The following is a 17,185-nucleotide window of genomic DNA, read 5'->3' as shown; positions in this document are numbered from 1 at the left end:
TCGCTCCTTATCACTCCAGCTGCTCGTCCCCTGGGGATTTGGAGTTGTAATTGGAGATGGGAGAGATGGACAGAGAACGCCCCCTACTGGGCACAGCCTCTGCATGGAAAAATGAAAACTGCAGGTCAGGCCTGCAAGCCCTAAGAAAAAAACAAGACAGAGTGAGAGGGTGGGAGGAAGGGTGAAGGAGTAGTGAGTCTTAGACTTACCTTTCATTTGGGGTTTACAAAGGCGTTCTTTCGGGCACTCGTAGAGAAGAAACCCAACTAAAGCTAAGACTTGGTTCCTGGATGACGTAAGATCCGTTCTCATGGATTGCATTGTGAAATCGATTTCATTTTACATTTTCTAAGCAAAAATTTTGTTCCTGACATTTTAACTGAAATGCATTGAGTCTTTCCTGCCAAAGGGTGTTCTTGGTCCTTATTTATATTTGATTTTGTGGATATTTCTTCTCCCTGATATTCCTTTTAAAGAGCTTTAGAAAGAATGATGTGTTAACGAGAATCCAACATTATTAACCATAAATCAAAAGATTTTAATTGGACTTATAACTAGAGTTCATAGAGTGCCATAGGTGAAAACTTAAAAAGAAAGATTTCGAATTAGTTTGGAGCCACTGGCTAAGAAGCGGTGATTTTGAGCTGCTCTTTAAAATCACAGCCGTGTTCTCTCTCCCAGAGCTGCAGTCTCAAAAACGTTTTCTGGATCGATTTTCTACATCTGAAGCAGATATGTCCCCATCTAGTATCCACACATTGCATTTTCTGCCACATGAAGATTTTTCTCTGGGATCTCAAAACAAACATATGTCCCAATGTGTCCCATGAGGGACATAAACTCCCAAAAGAAGACCTTAAGAGTTCTGGTCAAGCCAAGGTAACCTTTAAGCCTTAGTCAAACCCTCTGGCTCCAGAAAGACCTAGAACTCAGGACGGACACTCCATACGTAAGGAATGAAAGTGAGGGCTTTGGGGAGGGCAACTTCTTGCAGCTTCCTGGGCATCTGGTGTTTTGACTCAGCCTAGTATTCTGTCTCATGCATGGTAAACCCTTTCCATTTTGCCGATGATTAAAACATGGATATTTGAATGACTGAAAAATGGCTCCAAATTCTTTTGGAAGAGAAGGCATGCTTGAGGCTGACCAGCCTGTGTAGAATGAGGTTTGCTTCTGGTCTGTGGGAGGAACAGGCAGCCCAGGCTGTGTGGAATGAAGTCTGGTCCTGGCCTGTGGGAGGAACAGGCAGCCCAGGCTGTGTGGAATGAGGTCTGGTTGCCTGTGGGAGGAACAGGCAGCCCAGGCTGTGTGGAATGAGGTCTGGTTCTGACCTGTGGGAGGAACAGGCAGCCCAGGCTGTGTGGAATGAGGTCCAGTTGCCTGTAGGAGGAACAGGCAGCCCAGGCTGTGTGGAATGAGGTCTGATTCTGGTCTGTGGGAGGAACAGGCAACCCAGGCTGTGTGGAATGAGGTCTGGTTGCCTGTGGGAGGAACAGGCAGCCCAGGTTGTGTGGAATGAGGTCTAGTTCTGGCCTGTGGGAGGAACAAGCAGCCCAGGCTGTGTGGAATGAGGTCTGGTTGCCTGTGGGAGGAACAGGTAGTCCCCCTTCTCACTCCTCACAGGCAGACAGATTCAGGGAGGAGACGGGCAGCCCGGACCATGCTGAGTGGATGTGTAGGATTCCAGCCTGGCAAAAATGAGCCACGGTGAGAAGGTGTAACTTGCTTTGTAAACGTCACATATCTGTGATGAGATTTGCCTTCTGTCCAGGCCATTGTGAAGAGCACTGGGGAAGGGAAATCATGTAATGGAATGAAGCTTCCCCAGGCGGAAGCCCTGCCTTTTTTGGAGGGACAGTCTATCTTTCTAGCGAGACGTGATTGTGGTAGGATAGACGTAGCCCGCTGTTCATGACGTGTCAAAGGAAGAAAGAGCAGGTGTCCTGAGGCTTGGTTTGCCAGTTGATAAAATGCAAGTTTGGTGTCCAGAAACAGTAGCTCTCATTTCTTGCTGGAGTAAAGACACAGATGCTATTTTCCATGGTCTCGTGTTTTCCTTGCTTTCAGCAAGGCAGGTTTCTGGCTGGTTGGGCCTGTGCCCTCCTCTGTTGGAGGTTTGCTTCTGGTCTGTGGGAGGAACAGGCAGCCCAGGCTGTGTGGAATGAAGTCTGGATTTATTCATCCTCAGGGGACTTTTCCAAGGCTGTGTTTATGTGGTGGGTCATGGGAGGCTGAGGGTGAGACTCTCAGATGGAAAATTGCTTGACTTGGTACGTGGACACTGCCTGAGGCTCAGCCTCCCGGGTTTCAGTTCTCTGACGTGACGCCTTGTGTACAGTGAACAGGCAATTTCCATGGTCAGAAACGAAGTGGGTATGAAATTGAAATTCTGCTACGTTGATATGGGGGTTTGGAAAGTTCATCTGTTCACCTCAGCCATTTTAAACAAGGAGTAACTCCTCTAACTTAAAAAATATTTATCCAAAGAAAGAGATCTATAATGTTTCGAAGCGAACCATTTCTGGGTTCAAGAATTTGCTATTAGGAAGTTCCCTTTTCTACCTGTGTCTTTTTTCTTCAGCTGATTTTCTTTTTCTTTTACCATTGCTTTAGCTAGAAAACACTTGGTAAATGCCACCTGTTTTAAAGAAACAGAAACTTAGTACTGTTGTTGGCTAAAAATGGCTCCTCTGCTATTTTTGACTTTTTGCTAAGTTTTCCGTATCGTTTTAATCTTGGGCAATGTCTTCCTTCAAACATTTAAACGGCTATCCATGCTCTTCCCTTAACACAAACCCAACTTGCCCAGTATTTCTTGAATTGCTTCGTTGAAAAATGGACACCGTATTCTTGGAAAGGCCAGAATAGACTCTCGCAGAATTTAATGAGAGTGTTTTTACTCTACTGTTTTATCACGTTTTTCTCTCCTAATTATGCATGCAAGCGTTGGCTGTGCTGTCCTGGGCTGGGTCATCTGCAGCCCACGTGCTCAGTCACTTGCTCTGTGCTCTGCAGGACCCTAGAATTCTGTCAAATCTAAAATAAACTCGGCGTTTCATTTACTTAGAGAAAAATCTCCTGGGGAGGTTGTGGTTTCCTTAGGTGGATGAGGGAACAAAATGCAGAAGTTGGAACCAGAAGACCTAAGTCTGGACCCCAATTCAGCCACCCAGTAGCTGTGTGATCTTAGGAAAATGTTATGTTTTTATGAGATCAATTTCTGGAATTTTTTTTTTTTTTTGAGACGGAGTCTTGTTCTGTCGCCCAGGCTGGAGTGCAGTGGCCGGATCTCAGCTCACTGCAAGCTCCGCCTCCTGGGTTCCCGCCATTCTCCTGCCTCAGCCTCCCGAGTAGCTGGGACTACAGGCGCCGCCACCTCGCCCGGGTAGTTTTTTGTATTTTTTAGTAGAGACGGGGTTTCACCGTGTTAGCCAGGATGGTCTCGATCTCCTGACCTTGTGATCCACCCGTCTCGGCCTCCCAAAGTGCTGGGATTACAGGCTTGAACCACCGCTCCCGGCCTCAGTTTCTGGATTTTTAAGTGGAGGAAACCAGTAGTATCTTCCTCCATACATGAACAGAACCCAAAATAAGATATTGAATGTGAAAGCATTTTACAACAATAATATATATTATATATTAATAATGTGTATAACATAATAATACGAGAAGTATGTGTGTGTTTATCTCTTACTGTTTTCATTTAGTATTGACTTGGCCCATTGGAACAGGGCTCGGGAGCCTTCAGGGCTGAAGCAGAGGTGAGGGCAGTGTCAGTGCCCTGGGGGTAGAACCGTTGGCCAGTGTCTTGCCTGTGCTTAGCGGCATCTCTGGTGTGCTTAGCAGTGTCTTATGTGTGCTTAGTGCTGTCTCATGTGTGCTTATCAGTGTCTCATGTGTGCTTAGTGGTGTCTTGTGTGTGCTTAGTGGCATCTAACCTGTGCTTAGCGGCATCTCGCATGTGCCCAGTGGCATCTCATGTGTGCTTAGTGGTATCTTGTGTGTGCTTAGCAGTGTGTCACGTGCTTAGCAGTGTCTTGTGTGTGCTTAGCGGCATCTCACATATGCCTAGTGGCATCTCACGTGTGCTTAGTGGTGTCTCATGTGTGCTTAGTGGTGTCTCGCGTGTGACTAGCGGCATCTCACATGTGCTTAGCAGCATCCTGCATGTGCCTAGTGGTGTCTTGCGTGTGCTTAGTGGTGTCTCTCGTGTGCTTAGCGGTATCTCACATGTACCTGGCAGTGTCTCGTGTGTGTTTAACGTTCCTTTGCTTTCCCTCGGCTCCCCTCTCAGCTGCAGGGTCATTGCTCATGCCCACCCCCGTGCTTCCCTCTCCCTGGCTTGTGGGACCCTTTTGAACCCTTTTCTCCTCTCTCCATGGTGGGAGCATCTGCAAATCCGCAAGGCTCCTGTGATCACATTGTCCGAGGTGATGACGACGTGAAGAATGACTCAAGTGTCTTGCCCCGGCCGGGGATCCCCTGCTGACAAAGCTGTGTTCTTTCTTCCCACCTTGTCATCAAAGGAACTGTCTCTCACTCCGCTTTCTCTGGTCTTTTGCTACGTGCAGGGGCAAAGGCGGCAAGACCGTTCCAAGAGTGTGAACAAGATTCTGCAGTCAGCGGCTCACATCTGCTCGCTGCTTCTGTTCGTTGCCTTGTTCTTTCTGTCCCCTTGGTTTGCTTCCCTCGTCAGCACCTCTGAAATAAACCAGGATTCCATTTTGGGATTTCGGCGTGTATTACAGGAAGATGAGTTTTCCGCATCTTCTCTCTGGAATGCTTTTTTCTGTGGGTCTCGAGGTGTGGACACGGTGCATGGGTGGAGAGCAGGCCTGTGGAGTGTCCCCCGCCCCGGTTACCTCTGCACTTTCCGGAGACACGCTGACTCCTTGTGTGAAATTCAGCACCTTACCAGAATGATCCCAGCTCAGCCTGTGTTGTCTCTGACACGCAATGCACTGTGCAATAGGGCTCAGGAAACGAAACCCAGTCTTGCTTTGTGCTATTTCTGTGTTCAATTCCTGGCCTGCCACAGAGTCCTGAGGGAGCAACTGGATTTTGAGAAGGGCTCAGAGATGTCCCGGGGAGGTTTCAGACCATTTTAATCATGTGCTAATCTAATTGGAGGTTCATAACATTTTGTATCACAATTTCAAGAACTGTGGGTCTGGAAAAACCTCCACCTCCACTCCTTATGAGAATCTCCTATAAATTAAGACAGAAATTCCCACACTTCATAGTATATTTTAAAAAGATGTATGTCAGAAGAGAGGCATATGGAGCATCTCTGACTGCAAATATTCTAGCATAAGTTATTTGCAAAAGGCTTATTAACATCACTCCAGAATTCAAACATACAGACATGGACTACAGTGCCTGTGAATATGGTACTGAGCTTCTGAGGGAGGAGCAGGCAAGGTGCTTTAGAAGCAGATGCATAATTTAAGTGCTCTGAGGGCACACGGTATAAAGAAAGAATCTGGAGGGGATCCTTAGCGGTGGGGCCACCTCGTTCCGCGGTGCTTCGTATTGCAGAACACAGACTGCGAATACGTTCTCTGCACAGATTCCCAGTGCAGTCAGGGCTCCATTTCGGATGCAATGCCTGGTTTCTTCTGGTAAATCCTTCCCCCTCTTCCAGCAGAATCTCTGGAAGACTTTCAGATGAGATTCCTTTCTTATGAACTGCCTTATATCTGTATCGGAAGCAAAAATGATCTAAAGGCACCTTATCCTCTGGTTCCGAAGAAGCAGATCTTTGGGGTTTGTTTGCTTTTCCCAATGGAAATAAGACAAAGTGCAATACCCATGTGGTAGCATCCTCCAGTGCCCCGAGGTGGGCAAAGTGCAATACCCATGTGGTAGCGTCCTCCAGTGCCCCGAGGTGGGCAAAGTGCAATACCCATGTGGTAGCGTCCTCCAGTGCCCCGAGGTGGGCAAAGTGCGATACCCATGTGGCAGCGTCCTCCAGTGCCCCGAGGTGGGCAAAGTGCGATACCCATGTGGTAGCGTCCTCCAGTGCCCCGAGGTGGGCAAAGTGCGATACCCATGTGGCAGCGTCCTCCAGTGCCCCGAGGTGGGCCACGGCGAGGCTGATGGGGGTCCTCCAGCACTCACCGAGTTTATTATTCCTCCAGGTGACGTCCAGGTTCCAGGGCCTCCGACCAATGTGCACGCCTCTGAGATCAGCAGAAACTATGTCGTCCTCAGCTGGGAGCCACCCACTCCCCGTGGCAAGGACCCACTCATGTACTTCATCGAGAAGGTAAACTCTCAGTCTGTGTCCTGGAAAAGCAGATCTCTGCGTGGCCCCCCACTGTCATGATCTCTGCGTGGCCCCCACTGACGTGAGCTCTGCGTGGCCCCCCACTGTCGTGAGCTCTGCGTGGCCCCCCACTGTCGTGATCTCTGCGTGGCCCCCACTGACGTGAGCTCTGCGTGGCCCCCCACTGTCGTGAGCTCTGCGTGGCCCCACAGTGTCATGATGTCTGCGTGGCCCCAGTGTCGTGATCTCTGCGTGGCCCCACAGTGTCATGATATCTGTGTGGCCCCACAGTGTTATGATGTCTGCGTGGCCCCAGTGTCGTGATCTCTGTGTGGCCCCACACTGTTGTGATCTCAGTGTGGCCCCACACTGTCGTGTTTGCTGTGTTTTAAAGATGGTCCATCAGTGGGTCCAGACCCTGCACGTTGCTGGGGAACATGAGGTCACACCACAGCCGGGGCGGAAATTGGCACCAGGGGCTGGGCTGTGCCCTAGCCCGACTTTGCACCTTTGTGTGAGCAGGGAGTCGCTTTCCTCTCTGGGTGCCCGTGATCTCCACTGCCCCGTGGAGGGTTCCACCATCTCCTTCCTGCTGCGGCATTCCAAGCACCTACGTCTGGGGATTCCAGATTCCTCACTGGCCGTGCTTGTGCACAAGCTGTATGGCCACTGGGTGGCAATCGTGTAGAGGAAATTCACACAAGACGGAGAAGCGTTAGAATTGCCAGATCATCCAATAGAAGGCTTTTTTTTTTTTTTTTTTCCTGAATGCATACAAAGAAATACAAAATACATTGTATATTGCAGTTCTGTAATACACACACGTGTATGTAGGTAACCTACAGAATTTCACAAATGATAACCTCACCCAGCCCACATTCTCTTTTTAGCCTGTCCTGTCACATTAAAAACACAGGTTGTGACCCACAGATCTGACTTGGTGACCCTCTATTGGGTTGTAGACCACAGTTGGATAAGCCTCCAATGTCCTACAAAGGCTGTAACTATGGTTTTGTGATACAAAATTTATATTATAATATGTAATCCAATAGACAGTATGCACGTGACAGAGAATATAACATATATAAGCTTATGCCACCTAGTACAATAATCACATCCAGCACCACTCAATGCAGCATGGCGGAAACAGAAATGGAAATGAACCATATTTCAGACTCCAGAATGGAGGAGGGCCCTCTGGGCTTCTCTGCTTATTTGCAATGCGTGCTATCTAGGGGGTAGAAACTGGAATTATTTCAGGGTAAACATTACATTATTAATTCTGGGTGACAAAATATCGTTATTTGTGTTACAAAAATACAAGTGGTCAGTCCCTCTGTGGGGCTCTCCTGGGGTGGAAGGTATTTTCTCAGGCCCCTCATTCCCCTCATCCTCCACCAATCCAAGAAACACCAAGTTTGCAAACACACTTTTATTTTTATTTTTGAGACCAGGTCTCATTTTGTCACTCGGGCTAGAGTGCAGTGGCACAGTCATGGCTAACTGCAGTCTCCACTTCCTGGGCTCAAACAGTCCTTCTTCCCCAGCCTCCTAACCCCCAGAGTAGCTGGGACCACAGGTGTGCGCCACCACACCCAGCTGATTTTTAATTTTTTGTGTAGAGAGGAGGTCTCGCCGTGTTGCCCAGGCTGGTCTCAAATTCTTGGCACAAGCAATCTTCCTGCCTCAGCCTCCCAAAGTGCTGGGATTACAGGCGCTTCAATGTGTTGACAGGCCAGGTGAGCCACAACACCTGTCCTGCAAACACAGTTTTAGAAAGAGGACTGTACCGTCGAGCCAGTGTGTGGGCAGAACCACCTGCGGTCGGTATTGATGACATGGCAGACACACTTTTTTTGTAATTTTTATTATTTTATTTTTCCATTAGTTATTGGGGTACAGGAGGTATTTGGTTACATGAGTAGGTTCTTTAGTGGTGATTTGTGAGATGTGGGTGCACCCATCACCTGAGCAGTATACACTGCACCGTATTTGTAGTCTTTTATCCCTCGCCCGCCCTCCCAGTCTTTTTTTCCCCCAGTCCCCAAAGTCCATTGTGTCATTCTTTTTTTTTTTTTTTTTTTTTTGAGACGGAGTCTCGCTCTGTGGCCCAGGCTGGAGTGCAGTGGTCGGATCTCAGCTCACTGCAAGCCCCACCTCCCGGGTTCACGCCATTCTCCTGCCTCAGCCTCCCGAGTAGCTGGGACTACAGGCACCCGCCACCTCGCCCGGCTAGTTTTTTGTATTTTTAGCAGAGATGGGGTTTCACCGTGTTAGCCAGGATGGTCTCGATCCCCTGACCTCGTGATCCGCCCGCCTCGACCTCCCAAAGTGCTGGGATTACAGGCTTGAGCCACCGCGCCCGGCCCATTGTGTCATTCTTATGCCTTTGCAGTAAACACATTTTTAAGAAAATGTAATTTCAGCTTTTATTTTAGCTTCAGGGGGTACCTGTGCAAGTTCTGACAAGGGTATATTGTGTGATACTGATTTCGAGGTACAATTGATCTCCTTACCCAGGTAGTGAGCATTGTACACCATAGGTGGTTTTCCAGCCCTTGCCCTGTCTGGTAGGTTTCGATGTCTATCGTTGCCATCTTTGTGTCCATGCGTACCCAGTGTTTAGCTCCCACTTATAAGTGAGAACATGCAGTATTTGGTTTTCTGTTCCTGTGTTAATTCACTTAGGATAACAGCCTCCAGCTGCACCCATGTGGCTGCACAGGACATGATTTCGTTCCTCTTTATGGCTGTGTAGTATTCCATGGTGTGGAGGCACCACGTTTTCTCTCTGCAGTCCACCGTTGATGGACCCCAGGGTTGAGTCCATGTCTTTGCTGCTGTGGACAGCGCTGCGATGAACATACAAGCACATGCATCTTCTGGGTGAATGATTTATTTTCCTTTGGGCACATACCCAGGAATGGGATTGCTGGATGGAATGGTAGTTCTGCTTTAGGTTCTCTGAGAAGTCTCTGCACTGCTTTCCACAGTGACTGAGCTAACTGACATTCCCCCAGCCGTGGATAAGCCTTCCCTTTGTGGACCCACATTCTGAGGTAGGAGAGGAAGCTCTCCTATAGACACCTGGACTGCGGTTGCTTGGGGTTGTGAGGGCCTCAGGCCCGTGACGCCCTGGAGGCTCCCACCGCGAACGCCTGGGGCAGATGCAAAATAGCGACTTTTCACTTCCACCAAAATGAGAGAAAATCCCTTCAAATATGAGTCTGATTTCTAGAAGTCTGGGTTGCTATCTGAAATTTTCAGCAGACTGACCAGGGTCAATGTATATCCAGCTTTTACTACCACAAAACTGCTTTCAAAAAAGGAGTTTTATCTCTATGTGAAAAAATAAAATAAAATGTAATCAAGGTTTTTAAAGTAATTATGAAAGATAAAAAATAAATAAGCAGTATATAAAATTTGGGAAAGACAGAGAAGTTACATGGAATGCAATTAAAATCAACAATAATTCCACCATATTAAATAGTTGTATTAAAGTGTGGTACATATAGTTATAGTCTTTTTCTCCATAGATTTTAATGTACTTGTTATATCATACCATTTGCATTCTGTGTTACATTCCACAAAATAACGTAATTCCTCTTATTAGACTAAATATCTTTTCACAGTAATTTAACTGGCTATGTGGTTTTTAATCTATGAACATATCATCGTGTGTCTTACTGCATGGAGAGTCATTTTGATTGCTGTCATTTTATCACTACTGCAAGTAGCTGCAATATGGTAATAATTTTAAATTGAAATGTGAACCACTGAGTTATGATGGAATTTTGCAAATATACTTCTAAATTATCTTTATTATTTGCAGGTTAATTCTATTTTGCTAAAACTACCACCTGTGTATTGATTCTCTTACGTTTTCTATGTTTAATAATTTACTTTAATGGAAAAATATTTATTAGTAAATATGATCAACTTTGGGTAATTTGTGACTTCTTTCTCCAAACTGGCATCATGTTTCATAAAACTCAGAAAAGATGCATGGCCATCCTCTGTGTGCGAGACACGGTGGGCGAGCCTGGTGGACCTGGGTTAGAGAGAACAGAGCATTTCTTTCTCCTCCACACGCCTCTGGAAACCTCTCAGTTTTCACCGCCAGTCTCGTTTCTCTTTGTAGTCCGTGGTGGGGAGCGGCAGCTGGCAGCGAGTCAACGCCCAGACGGCCGTGAGGTCCCCGAGATATGCTGTGTTTGACCTCATGGAGGGGAAGTCGTATGTGTTCCGAGTGCTGTCAGCCAACCGGCATGGCCTGAGCGAGCCATCGGAGATAACATCCCCCATTGAGGCCCAGGACGTGACCGGTGAGCTGTCACCCTGGGTGGCCCCAAGTCAGGACGGGCTAAGAGTGGGGTTGACACCAAATAGCCTTAAATTATGTGAATAAAGACGTTAATGTTATAAACGAGTTGAAGTTCAAATGGACTTAAACTTCACTTTACGAGAGATTAAGAGCTCTCTGCCATGTTTTGTTTGGTTCTTGACATTTCTCCAAAGCTCCATCTTCTCTTTATGAAACTAGTAAGTGAGTTGAAAATATGGTTAGGAAATGGTCACTTTCATTGTTTTATTTAAACTTTTTTTTAACTTTTATTTTAGGTTCAGGAGTCCATGTGTAGGTTTGTTACATAGTTAAACTTGTGTCCTGGGGGTTTGTTGTAAAGATTATTTTGTCACCCAGGTACCAAGCCTAGTAGCCATTAGTGACTTTTCCTGCTCCTCTCCCTCCTCCCACCCTAGACCCTCTGATAGTCCCCAGTGTGTGTTGTTCCCCTCTATGTGTCCATGTGTTCTCATCCTTTAGCTCCCACTTATGAGTGAGAACATTTGGTGTTTGGTTTTCTGTTCCTGCATTAGTTTGCTAAGGATAATGGCCTCTAGCTTCACTCACGTTCCTGCAAAGGACATGGTCTCGTTCTTTTTTATGGCTGCATAGTATTCCACGGTATATACGTATCACATTTTCTTTATCCCATCTGTCATTGATAGGCATTTGTGTTGATTCCATGTCTTTGCTATTGTGAACAGTGCTGCAATGAACATTTGCATCCACATGTCTTTATGGTAGAATGATTTATGTTCCTCTGGGTGTGTACCCAGTCCTGGGATTGCTGCATGGAATGATAGTTCTTTTTTTTTTTTTAGCTCTTTGTGGAATCATGACATGGCTTTCCACAATAGTCAAACTAATTTACATTCCCACCAACCGTGTATAAGTGCTCCCTTTTCTCTGCAATGGTCACTTTTAAAGTAATTCAAATTTTAAGTACACTAGGGTTTGTTTTTTTTTAATTAGTGTTTTTTTTTTTTTCAATTGTTTTGTAGAGAGAGAGAGTTTCACCATATTGCCCAGGCCAGTCTCTTGAACTCCCGAACACAAGGGATCCTCCCACCCTGGCCTCTCAAAATGTTGGGATTCCAGTGTGAGCCAGTGTGCCCAGCCAGGCACTAGAGTTTCTTATCCATCTGGCTTGACGGTCCCTCTTGGAAGGTTGCACATACAAATTACAGAAATTCTGAATTGCAGTCCCTGGAGTCATAACTCCTTCATGGATGGCAATTAACTAGCATGTAAGCGGAGGTACCCTGGAAATCCCCAGAAGCCTTCGTGGGAGGCACGTTGGTGTCAGGAACACAGTTCTGAGTGCCTGGGTGCCCTCCTCCCTCTCTCTCTATGTCCTGTTTCCTGAGAAAGCCAGATATGGAAATGAACGAGGTCATGAGGCCAGCTGCCTCCAGGGCATCCTCAAGTTTCTATCTGGCTCTGGTTTTAATCAAAGCTCTTAGAACTCATACCCAGAACCACAGGCTTGACGAGACCAGCTGTCTCTCAGCAGGGCCCAGTCTTCTTGTGCTTTATGACGCATGTGAAAAATGACAGTGTCCATCATTGAGAAACACTGTGGGGTGTGGCCCAGGTGGCCAGCACGGAGGACACAGGTGGCCCCAAGGCCTTACTGGACCCCAGTCCACAGTCCACTAGTGGGGCCTGGCACCAGATGAGAAGATCTAATGGTCAGGTCATGATTAAATTTTGAGTGCCCCTGGGAGATTCCAACAGATCTGATAAAATTGAGTCTTACTTTCTTAAAATTGGTTAATTTCCAGTCCAAAAAATAGTTATTACCCAGGTAGCCTCATCCCCAGTGCCAACAGAGGATCTTTTTTAACTGCTTTGGTGGGGGACAGGAGGCTTCAGGATAGATGTCATCCTGTGTCTCTAGGAGTTGTGTGGGGCTTGGGAAGAGATAGGAGAGACCAGCACCTCCCAACGGCCCTTGGGTGGTCGGCCCTGGGCTCCTCTCCTGCTCCCGGACCCCTCGTCTGAATTTCTTCCAAAGCCCCCAACCTGGCTGTCCAGTTCCCTGTGGAAAGGGCTGGAAGATCTCTGGTGCAGCTTCCAAAGCTCTGATGCCATCTCACCACTCCTTTTGTTTCCTACAAAAAGTTGTCCCTTCTGCTCCGGGTCGGGTTCTTGCTTCCCGAAACACCAAGACGTCGGTGGTGGTGCAGTGGGACCGACCCAAGCATGAGGAGGACCTGCTGGGCTACTACGTGGACTGCTGCGTGGCCGGAACCAACCACTGGGAGCCCTGCAACCACAAGCCCATCGGATACAACAGGTGTGGCCTCCTTCCCCAGCCCTGGAGTCAGCCCTGAAATAAAGCATGAGAAGCAAGACTGTTGAGGCCCCCGTGGCCCTGGCACAGGGAGTACCACGGCCACAAGGCTTCTGTATAAATGAGTCTGTGTTAGCCACGCACGAGGACTGTATAATTTACAGTTTGACCACTTGGATGAGCTAGTTGCTGCACTCGCTCATCTTGACCGAAACGATTTATTTATGGATGAAAGGAGAGTTTCAGAACCTGTTTTTTTTTTCCTGACATAATTAGCACTTAGGCCTTTTCTTTGAATAGCAGAGTTAAAAATAGCGACTACAATGTGAAAGTCGTTTTATTTTTTTCATATTGATTTTTTTGAACTTGAAAGTTGCTTTGATCACGTGCCTGGTAGTTCTATTCTCTAGCCCCTGATGGAGACCCCACCGGGTGCCAACTCTTCACTTGTTGGGGGGGAGGGGGCAGCTTGGGGGGATGCTGGCTGCTTTGCAGGGGAAAGCCAGTGACCCGCCTTTGGAGACCCTTCCTCCTGCTGCCTGCTGAGTGTGCAGGGATGTCTGAGGTATTAGGCTTCTCTGGGATACACGTCTTAGGAAAATGTCGGCAGCTGTCAGAACCACCCTTGTGGATGAATGATCAATTATGGCTCAGCCGTTTCTCCTTTTACAATCTGAAAAAAATATACTGTAAAAAGCGGTGGCTAACAAAAAGAGATGTCATCGAAAAGAATAACAATTAGATGTTCTTCACAGCCCACACCAAATGTGGAAATATCGATCAGAATAAGAAACTTAAAACATGATTCCAGTACAGGGAAACGGTTAGTGAGTATTTATTGACTATCTATGATAAGTAATAATTGCTTACACAGACTGAGTACCTTCCATACACAAGGCACCTGTGCTAAGTTCTCCACCGAGTTTTCCATGTAGTGTCTGCAACAATACTGTGGGGTAGGAACTATCCCCATCTTACAGATAGAAAAACGAAGGCTTACAGGGGTTAAGGAGCTTGATTAAGGCCATAAAATCTGTGAGGATCTGTGAGGTGTCAAAGCCAGTATTCGAGTCTAGTCCCTCTGACTTCCAAGTCTTGGCCTCTAACCACTGCAGTGTGATTACCGCTCACTAAGTTTTACATACATGGGTTCTTTTAGATAAGGAATGGCATACTGTTGGATAATAGACCTTTGATCCAGACGAGGCCCAGAAAGTGCAAAAGCAAAGGTGAACTCATAGAACAAGTGGCTTTGACACCACGTGTAGTCAGCTCCGGCTATAATTGGGTGCTGTGACCTTACTTTTAGACTCTAAATGTTGAGCTAATTAACTGGAATTGAAAATGAAGGATGTATGTCATCCATAAACATTTTTTATGGAGCGTTCAGGATGATTTTCGCTTCTGCTGCAGGAGAGAAAAAGTGGAGCCTGGCAGTTCTGACCCTGATCCCTGTGTTTCTCAGGTTCGTGGTGCACGGCTTAACCACGGGAGAGCAGTACATCTTCCGAGTCAAGGCGGTCAATGCCGTGGGAATGAGTGAAAATTCCCAGGAATCGGACGTCATAAAAGTGCAGGCTGCACTCAGTAAGTCACTCACAGGCTGTTCTGGGCCGATGGCTCCCGTACACTGTCATTTCTGCATGAATAAACATTTATGATGCCATTCGGAAATTTATTGGAGGGAAAAAGGGGACTCGATTGTTGAACAGAGAACATGCATTTCTTTGAAGCCTCTCGGTTGGCTGCTCATCTTAGAAATGAGGGAGAAATGATAATATGCTAATAAAATGCAAATTAAAAATAGAAGACATTATTAGAGGTCACATGTGTTGCCAAATACCTGTACTCGTGTGAAAATGTATGCTGTAGGCCGGGCGCGGTGGTCACACCTGTAATCCCAGCACTTTGGGAGGCTGAGGTGGCTGGATCATGAGGTCAAGAGATTGAGACCACCCTGGCCAACATGGTGAAACCCCGTCTCTACTAAAAATATAAAAATTAGCCGGGCGTGGTGGCGCATGCCTGTGGTCTCAGCTACTCGGGAGGCTGAGGCAGGAGAATCACTTGAACCCGGAAGGAGGAGGTTGCAGTGAGCCAAGATGGCACCATTGTACAATCTTGTGTGTGTGTATATATATATATGTGTGTGTGTGTACATATATATGTATGATCATGTGTGTATATATATGTATATGTGTGCTATAGGGGATACATTTCTCTTTTCAAAATATGTGGTAAAATACAGCAACATCAATGGCCTGTTCTCAGTTTAAGGAACTTTAATCACTTCAGAGAATGTCACGTTTATGTAACTTTGTGACTTTGTTGGTAAATAGTGGTGTTTAACAGTTTTTATTATTTTGATCCAACGAGACAATTGGGATCCTAAATCTCAGGGACCCTCCCTAGAACAGTTGCTGTGTCAAGCTGTGCTGCAGCCTTCTGGCTTTGCTTTCTCATGAAATGCACCATGCCAAGTAAGTGCACATACTCAGAAACATGTTGAAACACAAAGGCCACACACAACACACTTGGATTCACAGTATTATCTTCCCACTTCAGAGGGAACTGTGTTGCTCCTTGATGATTTTTCATCTCTGACTAAATTTGCTACATTTTCAGAAATTAAAATTTGTCTTCTAATGAGATTGCTGTTGGATTTCCAAGGAATGTCAAATCTGATAACACCTAGCTGGGTACCATAGCACTGACTCTCTTGTTTTAAGATTAATCTCTCAATTTTTTCCATGAGGGACTTTCAAACATTCCCATTTTCTTTTTAAAGTCATTCCTACTAAAGGAAAACCCGTAATTTTCTTTTTAGACTTAGAGTCTCGCTCTGTTGCTCAGGCTGGAGTGCAGTGGTGCGATCATAGCTCCCTGTGACCTTGAGCTTTTGGGCTCCAGTGATCCTCATGCCTCAGCCTCCTGATGGGCTAGGACCACAGGGACGCAGCATCAAGCCCAGCTAATTTTTTGATTTTTTGTAGAGATGGAGTTTCACCATGTTGCCCAGGCTGATCTCCAGCTCAGGAGCTCAAGCAGTCCTCCTGCCTCGGCCTCCCAAAGTGCTGGGACTACAGGCATGAGCCACTGCACCTGACCTGTTTTTATTCTACAATAAGAATCACTTAACTCTAGTCACCTGTGTCTCAGGTACCAGAGGATGGCCACATTGAGGTGACTCAGAGCTGGGCAAAGCAGACTCAGGCCCATCCATTCTCGACTGGTTAGGAGAAGGTGGTCTGTTTCGAATGCCCTGCTCAAACAGGGAAACACAAATTCACACTCATTTGAAGGAACCTGAAGCTCCTGTAACTGTGTGGGGAATTAAAACAAACTGGAATCGTATCTGTCATCTCTGGCCACAGATGCTGAGTAGTTATTCCTTATGGTTGTAAAGGTGAAAGCTCCTTCTCGAAGCTTCTTTCACGGGGCAGGGTGGACAGGCCATCTTCTGCTGTGTCAAATGTTCACACCAGATTCAAACGGTTCACCACCCTTGTCCTATGGAAATCTTAGTGGATACACTTAGAAATAGCAATACATATACAGGAGATAAACTTTTGATTTCTTTTTATACTCATCCCCTTTAAAAGGGTGTAAAGACCAAGGTGGTTAAATGTGGGTTAAGAGGGATCAGAGGGCACAGTGTTCAGGCCCTTCTCCACGTTGCTTCCTCCTCGCTCTGCCACACTAGAGCTGGCTGCCCCGGGACAAAACCCCCAGCTGAGGCCCTCGGTAACTCCCTGGCTGTGCTTCCTTGCAGCCGTCCCGTCCCATCCTTATGGGATCACACTCCTCAACTGTGACGGCCACTCCATGACCCTCGGCTGGAAGGTCCCGAAATTCAGCGGTGGCTCGCCCATCCTGGGCTACTACCTGGACAAGCGCGAAGTTCACCATGAAAACTGGCACGAGGTCAATTCCTCACCCAGCAAACAGACAATCCTAACGGTCGGTTGGTTTTTATTTCTTTGTTTATTTTTGCCTGGGTGGTTCTTTACATTTTTTGGGCAATGTTTCCGCGTTTGATGACATTAGATAATTTGATAGACACAAAAATGGATTAAAAAATAGTATCATGAGATCATGAAGTTTTGGAGCTAAAAAGATCCTAGGAATCATATTCTTTTTCTTTTTGAGAAGCAGTGAAGAAGGGAGCTCAGTGGTGGAGTGGGTCTGACAATGAGTCCATGACCTCTGATGTGACCAGCATCTGGTCCCAGTACCGTGGTAATGTTCCTTGCCCCAGATGCTGAGGCCTGGAGGG

The 17,185-nt window shown here is 46.7% G+C and overlaps 1 protein-coding gene and 1 long non-coding RNA gene across 6 annotated transcripts in view; both read left to right on the top strand.

Annotated features, from left to right (window-relative positions):
* Positions 1-17,185, top strand: part of MYOM2 (myomesin 2) — a 101,044-nt gene that overhangs the window by 34,011 nt on the left and 49,848 nt on the right. For both annotated transcript variants that reach the window (XM_050802609.1, XM_050802610.1), the window contains exons 14-18: positions 6,141-6,268; positions 10,410-10,593; positions 12,738-12,912; positions 14,375-14,496; positions 16,682-16,869. In XM_050802609.1, coding sequence (XP_050658566.1) covers positions 6,141-6,268; positions 10,410-10,593; positions 12,738-12,912; positions 14,375-14,496; positions 16,682-16,869 — 797 coding nt within the window. The remainder of the gene's footprint in view (positions 1-6,140; positions 6,269-10,409; positions 10,594-12,737; positions 12,913-14,374; positions 14,497-16,681; positions 16,870-17,185) is intronic.
* Positions 2-6,134, top strand: LOC126961834 (uncharacterized). Of its 4 annotated transcripts, none has more exons than XR_007728438.1 (4): positions 2-1,318; positions 1,420-1,505; positions 1,558-3,761; positions 4,572-6,134. It is a non-coding gene; the product is annotated as an uncharacterized LOC126961834 (long non-coding RNA). The 4 variants fall into 4 exon arrangements; XR_007728439.1 differs by having other exon boundaries at positions 1,558-5,983; positions 6,032-6,134; XR_007728437.1 differs by having other exon boundaries at positions 1,420-1,471; positions 1,573-6,134.

Source organism: Macaca thibetana, chromosome 8 (genome assembly GCF_024542745.1).
Source record: "Macaca thibetana thibetana isolate TM-01 chromosome 8, ASM2454274v1, whole genome shotgun sequence".
Taxonomy (NCBI): Eukaryota; Metazoa; Chordata; class Mammalia; order Primates; family Cercopithecidae; genus Macaca; species Macaca thibetana.
Note: the sequence above shows the minus strand (reverse complement) of the source record. Positions and strands in the feature narration are given on the sequence as shown.